The sequence below is a fragment of the Anopheles bellator genome, chromosome 2 (genome assembly GCF_943735745.2).
Source record: "Anopheles bellator chromosome 2, idAnoBellAS_SP24_06.2, whole genome shotgun sequence".
Classification (NCBI taxonomy): Eukaryota; Metazoa; Arthropoda; class Insecta; order Diptera; family Culicidae; genus Anopheles; species Anopheles bellator.
In genome coordinates this window covers 59,117,114-59,129,957 of record NC_071286.1, presented here as the reverse complement: position 1 = coordinate 59,129,957, position 12,844 = coordinate 59,117,114, and the positions used below count along the sequence as shown (strand labels likewise).

Genomic DNA, 12,844 nt, shown 5'->3' with positions numbered 1-12,844 from the left:
AACGGGCGAACAAAAACCTTCGCGGGCGAAATTTTGGTCGCCCGATGGTTTTTCTACGCACATTCAAAATGTCATAACAAAAACAAATCCCCAGCAAAAAAGCTTCAGAAAAATGCATCCTGATAACAAATGGGCAAAACATTGTTCAAATTTCTCACAACAAAGACGGAATGACGGAACCTCAGAATTTACACGCAGGAACGAAAAGCTTAATGATGAGGCCCACGACACATTACGTTAAAGTTTTTAACCGATTTATACTTTTTTATTTCTTTACATATTTTGTTGCACTTAGTTTTGTTTTAACAATGGATTCGTTCCAGCTACACTTCATCCCTTAGTTTTACCTGGTGCGCTTTATGTACATTTTTTCGCTTGATTCCGACACAATTTCATTAATCAAACGACTTTAGTTTATCCATTATGTGGGTATCCGATTTGATTTGTTTCCCCTGGCCGATTCCACCCACCATGACAGATTTTCCTAATAGTTATGGGGTTTACTACTAAGTATAAATTGTAGGAAACAAAAATAGAAGCATGAATCGAAACAAAAGTTAACGCATCACTAATCTTTTAACAAAAAGGGGTATCCTTAAACGCGATGGTGAAGAATGTATCGTATTGTTTTGTTGTTGCTCAATTTCTGCTTATATTAGTAACAAATGTCAACGGGGCGAGACTCGGTGTAGGGTACGCTCCGTGGCCAGAGTCCGCTGCGATGCAAGGGAACAGAATCCCGGTAGGGGAGGCCCTTAACCCGCGACTCTAGTCTTATGCATCCAGTCCTTGGTTATGTTTTGGTAGCATCTTTCGAACGAAAGGTCCGAGACAGTGGTTGCTTCCGATGCTGGTCTACTTCGCCTTGGGGCTCCGCACTGCGTCATCTCCTTCGGGGGGAGGACGGTAATTTTAAAGGAATAGCTATGCTTTTAACGTTCTATTGGTATTTTGATACTTGTAAAATTGTTTATCTATCGAAATGTAAAAATCGTTTTACTTCACTTTTCCTAGTTTGCCTTAGTGGTACTGTTTGCCAGAAGTTTTGCTATGAAAAAATCTATGTAAACAAACAAGGCATTAGAACGGAACTATAGAGACCCTGGTTTTCCTGTACGATGCTAGGATATCGCTACCCGGGGAGTTTTTCGTGCCAAATTATTGAAATCACGATATCTTAACTGCTCCACATCTGACTTGCACACCATAATCACGTTTGGGCAACACTTGAGACTTGAAAGTGATCAATAGATTAAAATAAAACTACTTCAAACTAGCAAACCATTACAGGCTAAGTAGAAGCAGATATTAGATATTAGTGAACGGCCAGTATCGCGCCGTTCTATCATTACCTAATAATTGGAACAGGAGACAAATTGTCACCAAAACTCAGCATGAGAACAGTAAGAGATAAAACAGAGTGAAGAATGAAATTTGATTTCCTCTTCCACCTTCTTTCTTGCTGTATTAACTCCATCCTTTTCAACCTATTTTCTACGCTGGCTAGCTAACCCAATATTGTCCAGTATGGAATAGATGAACTATCAGCGATAAGCACCCACAAGATGAGAACACATAGTGCCTTTGTTGCGATCGGGGACAGCGATTGCTGGCTTTTGCAGGTGCTCCTGCCTTCGTTGTTCGCAAAGATGCGTTGGATCGATTGTGTATGCTATTCCTTTTGCCATGCACCACGGAACGGTGACAAACTAGTGTTCCAAAAGCGGGATGCTCACGAGCTGCTGGGACCGGGATTTCTTCTATAGGCATTCAAATACCACAAACACATGATCGGGATGTACGCTAAGCACTAAATATCATCACAATTCTAGCATTCCATTCTTCTTCACACTTCAAGACCACCGTGAATGTCCGTCATGGCCGCACTGCCCAAAGGGGGTCATCGATTCTCGATGGGCCGTTGGCGCAACAGCATTGCAGATTGTGTAGCAGACGTTAATCAGGAGAGAGATAGAAAGAATGCAAAGAAGGAATGCAACAAAAAACAGATGGTCAGTGCCCGATCCCTATCACGGGCTGCTATTCTCAGCTTTACACAACATCCGACCCGCCTTCCATCACGTGATCGATGTAAAGCTCTGTTCTTCTGTTTGACCACTAGCGTGGGCGCTCGTTATTGCGTTATTGGTAGAGGAGCAGGTTTGCGCACTATGCTTACTTAGTAAACGCCGCAAAGACGGCCCAAATCACTTCGTTTGCATTAGATTTTGCAGACTCTGCTTCGAAATCCAAATCTAGTAACTCGCGCACCCGTCGCATTGCTAGCTCGTAGTCGTCGTCGTTCAGTGGGGCAAAGGCATTCTCCAGTACGTCGCTTGCGTGTGCCAGCAGAATCAGAGCTAGCATCCGCTTCCCGATACGCTGCGGATCGTTCACCCACTTGGTCAGAACCGCGTCCTGGATCTATGGCGACGGAAAGAGGCACCGAAAAAACACAAGAGCAAAGGAAATTCGTTACTCTGATGATAAAGTGCTATACCAGATGGTGGGGTGGCTTACCTTCTTCACTAGCCGGCATTTGATAACGTTATCGGTGAGTGGATGTGTCGTCATATCGAAGAGAAGGAAGTTCTGCTTCTCTGTCGTCAGTACGCCTTTTTCGACCAAATTCTTCGCCAGTCGTTCACGTACATTCTTCAGCTGATAGCGTATCTTTAGCGGGTTCCATGTTTCGCCTGCGTGAAAGGAGAAGACTCTCATCATGATACTGCCTAACAGTTCGCTCGGACCCATTTCGGTTAGAAGTCGTTTTTGAATGGCTTGCGCACATCAGCAAAAACGTCCTTTTTTGATCTTCAACCTCATATTGTGTACTTTTCGTTATCGTAACCCCACCCGCAGTTACTTACCACTCAGATATTCGATCCAGCTTTGAATGGTTTCCGGTGGACACGTTTCCTTAATATGTTTCAAGGCCTCATCGAGCAGTACGTCACCGGTGGGTGTGTCGGATTTGAGTATAATTTTCCTCGTACATAATCCTTTCCGCCGCATGCCGGCTCTCTCCAGTTCAATGCGGCCGCGTAAGCCGAGCTCGATAAGAATACATCCTCGTAAACCGCTCGATATGCAGTCGTTCCAGAACGATGTGTAACCCTGCGGAAAGTCGAAAAAATCGTGATATTAAATTATCTATAAGCAACTAGAACAAAAGAGGTCCATTTTACGATCGTTAAAACAACATGTGCAGCCATAAACGATATCTACGGCAACCATGCACGGTTGGGTATGTTTACACAAATGCGGTTTTCTGTCTACGTCAAGAGGCGATATGCTCTCCATCAAATCGGCCCTAAATAAAGCAAACACAGACAAGCAGTTTAATAAGAGGCACGTTTCGGACCAGGTACCAGACACAGTAGGCATTGTACAGTTCTACACTCTATCAAGCTCTAGAATTGAACTTTGGAATGTGTAATTTTGTCGTGCAAAAGGACACGTTTTCATGTTCTCCCGCCGTTTGCATTAAGGCAAGAGAGATTTATCGCGAACGCTGCTCGGTCTCATTTCGAAAGAACCTGGCCACTGTCGACCGATAAGCCCTTCGTCGGTAGAGTGGCTGTTTGTGTTTAACCTTCAAATAAATGGCAACTTTAGCAACTCAGATGATAAGATATTAGCCCGTGTAATAAAAAAAATCGTCATTACGGGAAAACGTAGAGGTGACTAACGTTTTCTGATGGAAGCGGAACTAATAACCCAGTGACACTTCGGAACTGTAATGCTTCTTGAATTGCTACTAATCTAATCAACATATCGTGGCGTGTATCGCCGGCCCATGGATTTAAACAGAGCAAAAACGGGTTGACCAAACCGTAAAATGCATCATTCGTGGACAATGACCAGCGCAAGGGTTACTTTGCTTTTACGGTGAGCGGTGGTCGAATGGCCGAAAGATGCACATCAAATACAACTAGCGGCTGACCTCACGATCTTAAACTGCGTTAGATTGGCATCCATCTCGCTCGCACCGTGAGGCCTACTCCGGTTGATGGTCAATCTCACGCATTGCAGCAAAGGCCACGGCACGCATTTGTGTTACTGTGTGTGTTGTAACGTGAACCTGCTTACCTCCTTGTCCTTCAGTCCCAGCAGCAGCACTTCTTCCATTAAAGTGAGCCGCGTTTCCTTGGAATCGCAATCTTCAATGTCGTCCTCCTTGTCCAGTCGATTCTCCTCCTGGTCGGCATTATTGGCAGCCGAAGAGGATCCCCCGTTCGATTCGGTGTCGCGCGACTTCACACGTCGCACCAGCCCGTCGCTGCGATTCATTGTGCAAACCTTTGACCCGTCTTCACAACCGTTCGCCAACAGCCTAGCGTCGATTGTTTTGTTGCGATGCTACGCCTCCACCACCTGACACTGTCAATTCGGGTTCGGCTTTCACCACTCTCCACTTTACGACGGTACACTTCGCGGTAGCGTACGCACTTTTCGGATCACACAAAACCAACGAAACACGTAATTCTTCGTTTTGCGGCGATGGCCTCCAGAGACAAACGGCCCCTATTATTGTAGTGGAAAGGATGGGTTTGCAGGAAGTGAAGAATGTTTCACCAAATGCATTCCCCGGTGCTGGCCGAAGAGCATAAATCACCACTTTATGCCCCGCGAGGGTGAAGATTTTGGGATGAACAATTAAAAGCTGCCCTTCTGGCTCGTCGTCACCGTCTACCGTCGCGAACCAACTCTATCCACTTTGGTGCTTTCGTTTCGCGTTCAATCACCACTCCAGGAACGGATCGCCGCACTACGATACACAGTTATTGGGTCCTCGATTGTACGCCCAATTCATTGGTTTAATCGGAAAAATATTACTCCCACCAGCTCTCGGACACGAAACACGGCAACGATGACGAACTACTGCCACAGAGCAGGCTCGAAAAAAACATGGCGGATCGAAGGAGCGACCGAAAGTGACAGAACGCTCGTTGACGTTTGCCGTGGCAAAAAGAGTGAGACAAACGCATTCGCCCGAAAGAGAGGGCTGGACCACTGGCGGTGAAAAAGCTACGTGTTATGGAAAAGATAAACACAATCGTTCAACGGATACGGGGAAGTTCAAGGGATAAAACACATTCTGTAACAGTTTTAGTATACAAAATACTGGAATGTTACAGATCATGAACAGTAGAATGGAAGCATAGTTATGTTTAACGAAAAGCAACTTTGTCATCCACTTCACCGTTCTAGAACGAGCCGTGTTTTGAAATGTGGAGCAATAGAAGCGGCTGTCAAACAAACTGTCAGCATGGGTCCAAAAGATTCATTCCAAAACAAAACGCAAAACGTGGTCGCGTGCACGGCGATTTACAAACTTGCTCGTGGTTATCGTGCGTTATTAGATACAACAAAAATGCCCAGCAGTAACGATAGTGACAGTGATTCGGAGATGGAAGCGAAGCCGTCAAATTCAAAGGCAATGGCGCAAAAACCGCAGGTCGAGGTTAAAGCGCGGCGCAAAAAGCTGCAAGACTACCTGGATGAGAGGGCGGCTCGTGAAGCGGCCGAGCGCGCCGAAGAAGCGCTGGCCCGTCGCCGAAAGCGAGGACTGACGGATGATCAGGAAGACGAAGAAGAGGTCACCTATCCAGTAATCAATCCTGCGAATTTCGTAAAGAATAAAGAGATCCGCCACAAGCGCTTCAAGCGCATGCAGGGCTTGAAGAAGAAGGAAGAGAAAGCGGCCAAGAAGACGCGCAAGCTGGAGGGCAAACCATCGGAACCGGCACACACTATTGAATCCTTGCGCGAAAAGGATCAAACCACGGTAGCCAACCTGGAGGAAGAAGAACAGCAGGAGGTGATGAACGATTTGGAAAACGACGAGTTCTGCGAGTATTATCAGAAAAGTTACGCACCGAAAGTGCTAATAACGTACAACGCGACACCTCACACGAAAACGCGCCAGTTTGCGTCCCTACTGAAACGTATGATACCGAACTCGGGCACCTTCCAGCGCCACAACGCCAGGCTGAAGAAGGTGTGTCAAAGCGCGATCCGCGAAGAGTATACCGACATTCTGGTGGTGAACGAGTGCAACAAAAAGCCGGAAGGCCTGCTGGTGATCCACCTTCCCGAGGGCCCTACGGCACACTTTAAGATCAGCAACTTTAAATCCTTGAAAGAGCTGAGGTGCAGAGTGAAAAACATCACTACGCACCGGCCGGAGGTGATTCTGAACAATTTCACCACTCGACTCGGTCTAACGATCGGTCGCATGCTTGGTTCGCTGTTCCACTACGAGCCGGAATTCCGTGGCCGCCGTGCGGTAACTTTTCACAATCAGCGCGATTACATATTTTTCCGTCACCATCTGTACGATTTCGACAAGAACGGCAAACGCGTTAAACTACGCGAATTAGGACCTCGGTTTACGCTGAAGCTGCGTTCACTTCAGGTCGGACTGTTTGACAATAAGTGCGGCGATTACGAGTGGATGATTACCAACAAGCGGCACCAGATGGAAAGTCGACGACGATTCTTCCTGTAACCGGTGGTGATGTGCAAAAGATTATCTGCATGGTGATTTTGCGAGGAGGTGGTCAAACATTTATGTTCAATAAATTTATGTCCGTTTTTTCCAAATCAAACATTTGTTGTTCGCCGGAAGGTCGATCATCTCCTCCAGCGTGATACCGCTACGATCGGCCAGTTTTTTCAAAACGCTCGTGTCACGTATGCCCCATCGATCGTCGCGCTCTTGCAGGGATTTGTCAAAGCGAACATTGCTTTCCGGCACAAGAACTCCATCCACGGCGTACGGTCCGTACGTTATGAGCAACCCGTCAGGTTTCAGCAGTAGTCCAGCATTTTTGAACAATCCTATCGCACATTCCAATGGTGAGATGTGCAACATGTTGATGTTGAGCATGTAATCGAAGCGCGCGGTCGAGGTAGATTGTTCGATGTTGGCATCATTCTCCCAATCGGCTAAAGGTTGTGAGACATCGATGAAGATTGGAGGAAGCACATTAACCGAGCCAGCGTCCCGTTGGTACGCTTGGATGCTGTCGAACAGCGTTGTGTCGTATTCGCTCGTTTGAAAGGTAATGTTGGGAAAATGCGGTGCAAAGTACGACGAATGCAATCCAACGCCGGACGAAATTTCCAGCAGCTGTAGATTTGGCTTCGTTTTGTTCAGGAATCGCTTCAGAACGCTCAAAATGGGATCCTTATTTCTTTCGCCGGCCGGGTTCGGTAATTTTCTGAGTACGCTCCTTGAAAAAAATAAACAAATGAATTATGTGAATCAGTTAATTCGCACGGAACTGAGAATGGAGAATGATTCTTTACATCATGTTTTGCACAGTAGTTATCGCTCACATCCGATAATGTTTTCGGCAAAATAATATTCTGAAGGAAGTTCAAGGCCGCGGTTTGGCTGTCAAACGATACACTGTGAAAAGTTTGCGTCTTTTCGATTGACACTCCCTGTGGAAACGTCTGTGGGTTTTGATTTGCCAGTTAGTAACGCTCTTACCATCTTTGGTTATTTCATAATCGGTATAACTAGCAAATTCGTTAACATAACTAGCGCTTGAATAACATTGTGAAATTAGTGATAATAAAAATAGTATACTATCCAACAGAAACAAAAAAATCGAGATTTGCACTCTTTCGATCGATTCTTCAATCATTTATGAATCGTTACACCAATGATTTTCTGTGTGTTTCAAGTACTAGAAGATGCCAGTTCCTGTTCTTTAATAAGTCGTCATTTAAAGAAAGGATTGAGACTCCTTGTGTACTACCTCCAATTTTACAAGACCATTCATTCATACAGCACCAACTAAACCGTTGCGTATCGTGGTTTTGTTAGCTTATCAGGGTAATAGTTGCTTTACATTTGAACAGTTACTTTAAGTTTGGTATTTTTCTTGGTATATTCTAGGTATATTCTTCAAAAATCCTTCCAGGGTGTTGAAGCCTCAATTATGTTTTGCGCATTTTATTTTCATTTCTAACAACAGCAGGTTTCATTTTGCCTTACGTTGCTGCAAGTTCTTACGATGCCATTATTGATGATTCACTGTAGACATCAGCCGAACTTTAATGTTTCATATCCAACATTTTCAGAATCTACGGCGCTCGGTCGGGATGCGGTTGTGCGTGTGTATCGGCAAACGGCAAGGAGTAGAATGATAGCATATGATCTTAGAATATCTACCCCCTTCTCGGGGATTTCTGGGCACATCGGAAGGGCACACCATCTGTCTGCCATGAGCGTCATCTATTAGAATGCAAATTTCATGCCGTCGATGCCGTTGTTCTCATTTTATACGTACCTCTTCGAGGCTTGCCAGCGTTCCCGGGAATTGTTCTCCGGTATGCTCGATATAGGTTCCATCCACAGTATCGCTTTAGTGTTTGGGTATCAATCTCCGGCTATCCGGCTATCCGGCTACAATGTTTCTGGTTTTACGCACCAAGTCGGTCCATCGGGCCAGGACGAACATGCGATGGGTGTTATTATACTTCCATGTGTAGCTCAATTACCGGAAAGGAGGCTTATATAGTTCAGAACCATGCGAGAAAGTGAACGAGGAGGACAACGATTTCTGAGCAAAGCAGCGGTGGAAGTCCTCGGAACTCTCACCGACTCTCGGCGGCTTCGGTAGCTAGCGGTGTTGATCTTGGCCGGCAAATGCAACGATACAAGATGAAACAACATCGTATCATAATCATCGGCTGGCTAAATTGGCCAAGCATGGTCAACGGACGCCTTGGTTGTCAAATTTCGCTACCGCACCGGGCATAATGAAACCCGGTAGACCCGCCGACACTGCTGTATATTAGAACTTCGACATCATCAGCCCCATCATTGATAACGAAGTTGCAAAAGGAACACATTGAAAAGGGTAGCGTTTGATTGCTTCAAGAAGCGCACCGGCACCGGGTCGAAACCTCACATCCAATATCCAGGACGGATGTGCACTGGTGTGCTTAGTCGGACAAGTCCACAGTGGAGGTGACGGGAAATCATATAACTTTATGTGCATGCATAATAAGTGATTTCTTATTAAACAACAACACATGCTTGGGGATATTAATTTAAAATATGGCATTCAATATCGGGCTGTGGACAGGTCGTCCCGACTTCACTTGGGGAAGACGCAGACGCTCTGGCTGGTGTACCGTTTCCGGCTGGTGGCAAAGATCAAACTTTCACTAACTGTTTTGTGCTCTCAATCGTAGCAAGACGGGCAATGAAATTTTATACAGTGTTAGTGTTGGGAGGTGCATGATACTTTCGAACTTGAGGTTTAGTGGGACTTGGCCCTGGGAGCTATGTGAAGGCGCATAGCCAAGAATGTATCGACTGTGAGTCACAGTGTTAGTTCGAGCGGGTTTCGAAAAAGTGAACCATTTGCGAATAGGAAAGGTTCTCTACTAAAACACAATATTGGCCGTTATTCGGATAGAAATTGTAATAGACAACTTTGGCCTACGGTACAAAAATAATATTTCCTCTACCAAGCCGCGGATGAGATAATCGGAACGGAAATTAGAAAACTTGCTCAATGCGTTAAATTTCAAGTAGGCTATGAACAATATGTGACAACTGTGCCCTACTTCCCAAACGAAAAACCATCGTATTTTCATTGATTTTTTGTGTTTAGAATTGCCAGTTTATACGCGATTGAAATTGATTCTAAGCTAGTAGACTGTCTCAAAATCATAATGGCCGCTGCCCGGCCCACGAAACCATCGAAGCTATGTCGTCGGACATTTTTCTTGCAAACCGCCACGGCTCCTACGCGTTCGGAAATGCGAAGTGAGTTGGGCAACGACTTGGCTGACGTCATTCTGGCCACACTGGAACCCAATCAACGAGCGGCTGTCCCCGCGGACCGTGTGGTAGTCACCGAGGACGCTCCAGTTGCGCCTGCCGCGGTTGGGCATGATGCTGAGCAAGTGCGAGATCAGATTCACGAACATATCCTAAATATTGGTGGACATGTTTCGAAACGAATGGAAGGCTACTGGCGTCACCGATTGAAAGAAGTCGCTTCAGCAGCCGTGGGTGCGGACGATGTAGACTTCCTGCGTTTTGAATGTAAACAGAAAATAGCCATAGCACGGGATGAGGAACGCCAGCGTTACGAGCGGTTGGCTCAGGAAACGGAGGAAGCGCTGCGGAGCCGCTTTACAGAGGAAAAAGGCGAGCTACACCGATCCTATGCCGAGGCCAGGGCTTTATGGGCACGGTTTGTTTGCCGGAAGGTACGAGCGCAGGCCAAGAAGTTGTTGTGCGACATTGCGGCTCATTACAGGGTTCACGTTGAACGGGAAGTGAACCGCCGCCTGGAAGTCGAGAGGACGCAGATTAGGGCCGAAATGGAAGAGGTTGTTCGTGCCGCAGTAGAGTAGGTAGCCCTCTGTACGGCCTTTACATTAAAAGCCGAACGTGTTCGCGATAAACATTCCGTGCTCATTCGCAGACAGCAACAGCGGACGGATGAACGGGCTATGGAATGGTTGATCTATCAGTACGAAGAGCTACTGAAATTTACCAACGAGTACCAGGCTTGTATGGAGACGGTGGCGATTGTTCGAGAGGTGTGCAATCAGCAGGCTAGCGTGAATGTTTGCCGATCTACGCAAGTTTCCGAAAAATCTTCAAAAAATGTATCGGATGTAGAAGAGCAAATGAAAGAGGCTTCGCAGCAGAGCACATCTATCAGTTGCTCGTCTGTGGCCCTTACTGAAGGACAGTCGTCGGAGCTAGAGCATAATGGTGTTTTCGTAATAAGCCAGTGTCTATCGATGCCTAGGGATGGGAGCAATAGCTTCTTAAAACATGGTCGTAGTGCCGCTGACCAATCCCTTGAAATTCCTTCTAGCTCCTCTGAAGATTCTACTTGCTATCGATCGGAGGTGAAGCAATTTTTATTCATCATCTTTTCAAATTGGGACTGATGGTTTGTTAATGTTTCCATAGGGATTGAATAATTTCCCCAGTGAACTTTTCAACAATCTCGCTATAGAGTGGAAGAAACTTGACCAGAAACCACGATCGGTTTCACGCGACGTGCAGTACCATTGCGAAGCGATCAGTGATCTAGAAAATGATGTTGTCGAGGACAAGAAAATCTCTCGAGAATCGTTGGAAAGTGGACCTAGTTACCGCGAGAGCTTCGACGCTACGGTGGCTCTGAGTGACATACAGCATCAAAGGCAAAGCGCTTCCTTGTATCAAAGACCAACCGAGGAACACTGTTTCGGCGAGCTTTTTGATCCTACCATCAGTGAGGACAGGATCGAGGACTTCGTTGACTCCATTTTACCACGGTACATACGGGCAACGGATGAGGACTTCGTCGCAATGTTTGAAAAGCAGAACGAAGAATAAATTATTAGTTTTATCAACGCGCTTCTTGAAAACCTACAAGTAGTTTTTGTAGCAAAACGACAAACAACATCTACATACTTCATGCCAAACACATTGTAAATGATTGGAAGATATAAATCGTAACACAGGTTTTTCGGTAAGGTCCGTAGCGCGCGAAGGACAGATTTCGTGAGACATAAGCTGTCTTTGTAAACATGTGAACATTCCGACAAACGAAACACTCCCCACGAATGCGTAATTCATCGCTCACGGGTTGAACGTAATCCCTGGATAATACGGTGAAGCATGTGGAAAAGTTTTCCACGATAAATCCTAGATTAAAAACAGCTCCAACCTACCCACCGACAGCCGTATGTTCGCGAACCGTTTGCTCAATCCATTCCGCTGCCTCCGAGACCTTAGCGTACACTCCCGGAAAACCTGGCTCGGCGCATCCTTTGCCCCACGAAACAACTCCGGTCAGCTGACCGCCGCAAACCAGTGGCCCCCCGGAATCGCCTTGGCATGAGTCCTTTCCACCCTCGGTGTACCCGGCACAGATCATACTGTCCGTCACGGGGCCAATGTCCTTGTACACCTCGTTACATTTCCGGTGGTTGGCCAGTGGAACGGTGGCCGCCCGTAGGATCAGGGCGGACTCGTCCGGATTGTGCGTACTTCCCCATCCGGAAACCTTACACAGCGTTCCATCCGGAAGTTCCTCGTCGACTCCCGTCGTCCGGTGCAAGGGAATCGACTGTACGGTGTCACTAAAATTGAGCGGCCGATCTAGCACGAGCAGCGCGAAGTCGTAGTCACTCCACGAGTTTTGCCTGGGATGATGCACGATGCGGTCGATGGGAAAAAGCTGGCCCCCTTCATTAACGTGAGTCGAGCCCACACGAATCCACAGGTTGTGGGCGTTGCCTGACCTGTGGGACCCGTGATGGAGTGGAAGTATAGCGTCGTGCCATCGGGACAAAACCAACTCCCAGAAACCTCTTACCTGGTGCAGTGTGCGGCAGTAAGTATCCACCGATGGTCAACGATAGATTCACCGCAGAAGTGTCTTCCGCGACGAAGCGAGACCTGGTACGGGAAATCGCGAATGTCCACTGGAATGCCACCAACAATACGCTCGCCGTCGTTCTGGTAGGCCGCGTCACAGGATGGATCGGTGGCAAAAAGCACACACGCGATCATCGTAGTGAAGGAGAGCAGCATACGAAGGAGTGTAGTACACGTGGTCCGACCCATGACTGATTAGGGAGGGCAGCCGGCCCGTCTGATTTTATATAGGCCACAATGGAAGGCGCCGTTTGGTTTCGGAGTCCCGCGGAGTTTCGGTGTCTGATAGTCGAATTGGGCCAAGTACACGCTGTCAAATATCGGTAGCAAAACCGGCGAACTTTGTTCCGCCCCAGAGGCAATAAGTAAGTATAAAATAGAAAATAGAAAATAGAAAATAGAAAATAGAAAATAGAAAAT

At 46.7% G+C, this 12,844-nt stretch overlaps 5 protein-coding genes across 5 annotated transcripts; 2 read left to right on the top strand and 3 right to left on the bottom strand.

Annotated features, from left to right (window-relative positions):
• Nucleotides 1-846: 846 nt before the first annotated feature.
• On the bottom strand, nucleotides 847-4,839 carry LOC131208836 (Golgi phosphoprotein 3 homolog sauron). The gene is made up of 4 exons (XM_058201742.1): nucleotides 4,093-4,839; nucleotides 2,871-3,117; nucleotides 2,521-2,696; nucleotides 847-2,424 (listed from the first exon to the last, which is right to left on the bottom strand). The coding sequence occupies exons 1-4, from the start codon at nucleotides 4,291-4,293 to the stop codon at nucleotides 2,176-2,178; spliced, it is 873 nt and encodes a 290-aa protein (XP_058057725.1). The 5' UTR covers nucleotides 4,294-4,839; the 3' UTR covers nucleotides 847-2,175.
• A 472-nt stretch (nucleotides 4,840-5,311) lies between these two features.
• On the top strand, nucleotides 5,312-6,608 carry LOC131209046 (probable ribosome production factor 1). Its single transcript, XM_058202017.1, has one exon. It carries the CDS (start codon nucleotides 5,378-5,380, stop codon nucleotides 6,512-6,514), a length of 1,137 nt encoding a protein of 378 aa, XP_058058000.1. The 5' UTR covers nucleotides 5,312-5,377; the 3' UTR covers nucleotides 6,515-6,608.
• Nucleotides 6,566-7,364, bottom strand: LOC131209047 (UPF0585 protein CG18661). The gene is made up of 2 exons (XM_058202018.1): nucleotides 7,318-7,364; nucleotides 6,566-7,241 (listed from the first exon to the last, which is right to left on the bottom strand). Exons 1-2 carry the CDS (start codon nucleotides 7,320-7,322, stop codon nucleotides 6,590-6,592), a joined length of 657 nt encoding a protein of 218 aa, XP_058058001.1. The 5' UTR covers nucleotides 7,323-7,364; the 3' UTR covers nucleotides 6,566-6,589.
• Nucleotides 7,365-9,705: 2,341 nt separating this feature from the next.
• Nucleotides 9,706-11,377, top strand: LOC131207791 (uncharacterized). Its single transcript, XM_058200420.1, has 3 exons — nucleotides 9,706-10,391; nucleotides 10,467-10,611; nucleotides 10,967-11,377. The coding sequence occupies exons 1-3, from the start codon at nucleotides 9,706-9,708 to the stop codon at nucleotides 11,375-11,377; spliced, it is 1,242 nt and encodes a 413-aa protein (XP_058056403.1).
• A 334-nt stretch (nucleotides 11,378-11,711) lies between these two features.
• LOC131207789 (trypsin 3A1-like) lies at nucleotides 11,712-12,559 on the bottom strand. Its single transcript, XM_058200419.1, has 2 exons — nucleotides 12,363-12,559; nucleotides 11,712-12,288 (listed from the first exon to the last, which is right to left on the bottom strand). Exons 1-2 carry the CDS (start codon nucleotides 12,557-12,559, stop codon nucleotides 11,712-11,714), a joined length of 774 nt encoding a protein of 257 aa, XP_058056402.1.
• Between the last annotated feature and the right edge of the window lie 285 nt (nucleotides 12,560-12,844).

What these genes read in the sequence shown, in the direction of transcription:
- LOC131208836 (XM_058201742.1), bottom strand. Translation starts at nt 4,293, where the DNA reads ATGAATCGCAGCGACGGGCTGGTGCGACGTGTGAAGTCGCGCGACACC. An exon ending in CTGGATCGAATATCTGAGTG is followed by an intron (nt 2,697 to 2,870) that starts GTAAGTAACTGC and finishes CCTTTCACGCAG; the next exon opens with GCGAAACATGGAACCCGCTA. An exon ending in AATGCCGGCTAGTGAAGAAG is followed by an intron (nt 2,425 to 2,520) that starts GTAAGCCACCCC and finishes CCGTCGCCATAG; the next exon opens with ATCCAGGACGCGGTTCTGAC.
- LOC131209046 (XM_058202017.1), top strand. Translation starts at nt 5,378, where the DNA reads ATGCCCAGCAGTAACGATAGTGACAGTGATTCGGAGATGGAAGCGAAG.
- LOC131207791 (XM_058200420.1), top strand. Translation starts at nt 9,706, where the DNA reads ATGGCCGCTGCCCGGCCCACGAAACCATCGAAGCTATGTCGTCGGACA. An exon ending in GTTGTTCGTGCCGCAGTAGA is followed by an intron (nt 10,392 to 10,466) that starts GTAGGTAGCCCT and finishes GCTCATTCGCAG; the next exon opens with ACAGCAACAGCGGACGGATG. An exon ending in ATCAGCAGGCTAGCGTGAAT is followed by an intron (nt 10,612 to 10,966) that starts GTTTGCCGATCT and finishes ATGTTTCCATAG; the next exon opens with GGATTGAATAATTTCCCCAG.
- LOC131207789 (XM_058200419.1), bottom strand. Translation starts at nt 12,559, where the DNA reads ATGATCGCGTGTGTGCTTTTTGCCACCGATCCATCCTGTGACGCGGCC. An exon ending in ACTGCCGCACACTGCACCAG is followed by an intron (nt 12,289 to 12,362) that starts GTAAGAGGTTTC and finishes CGGGTCCCACAG; the next exon opens with GTCAGGCAACGCCCACAACC.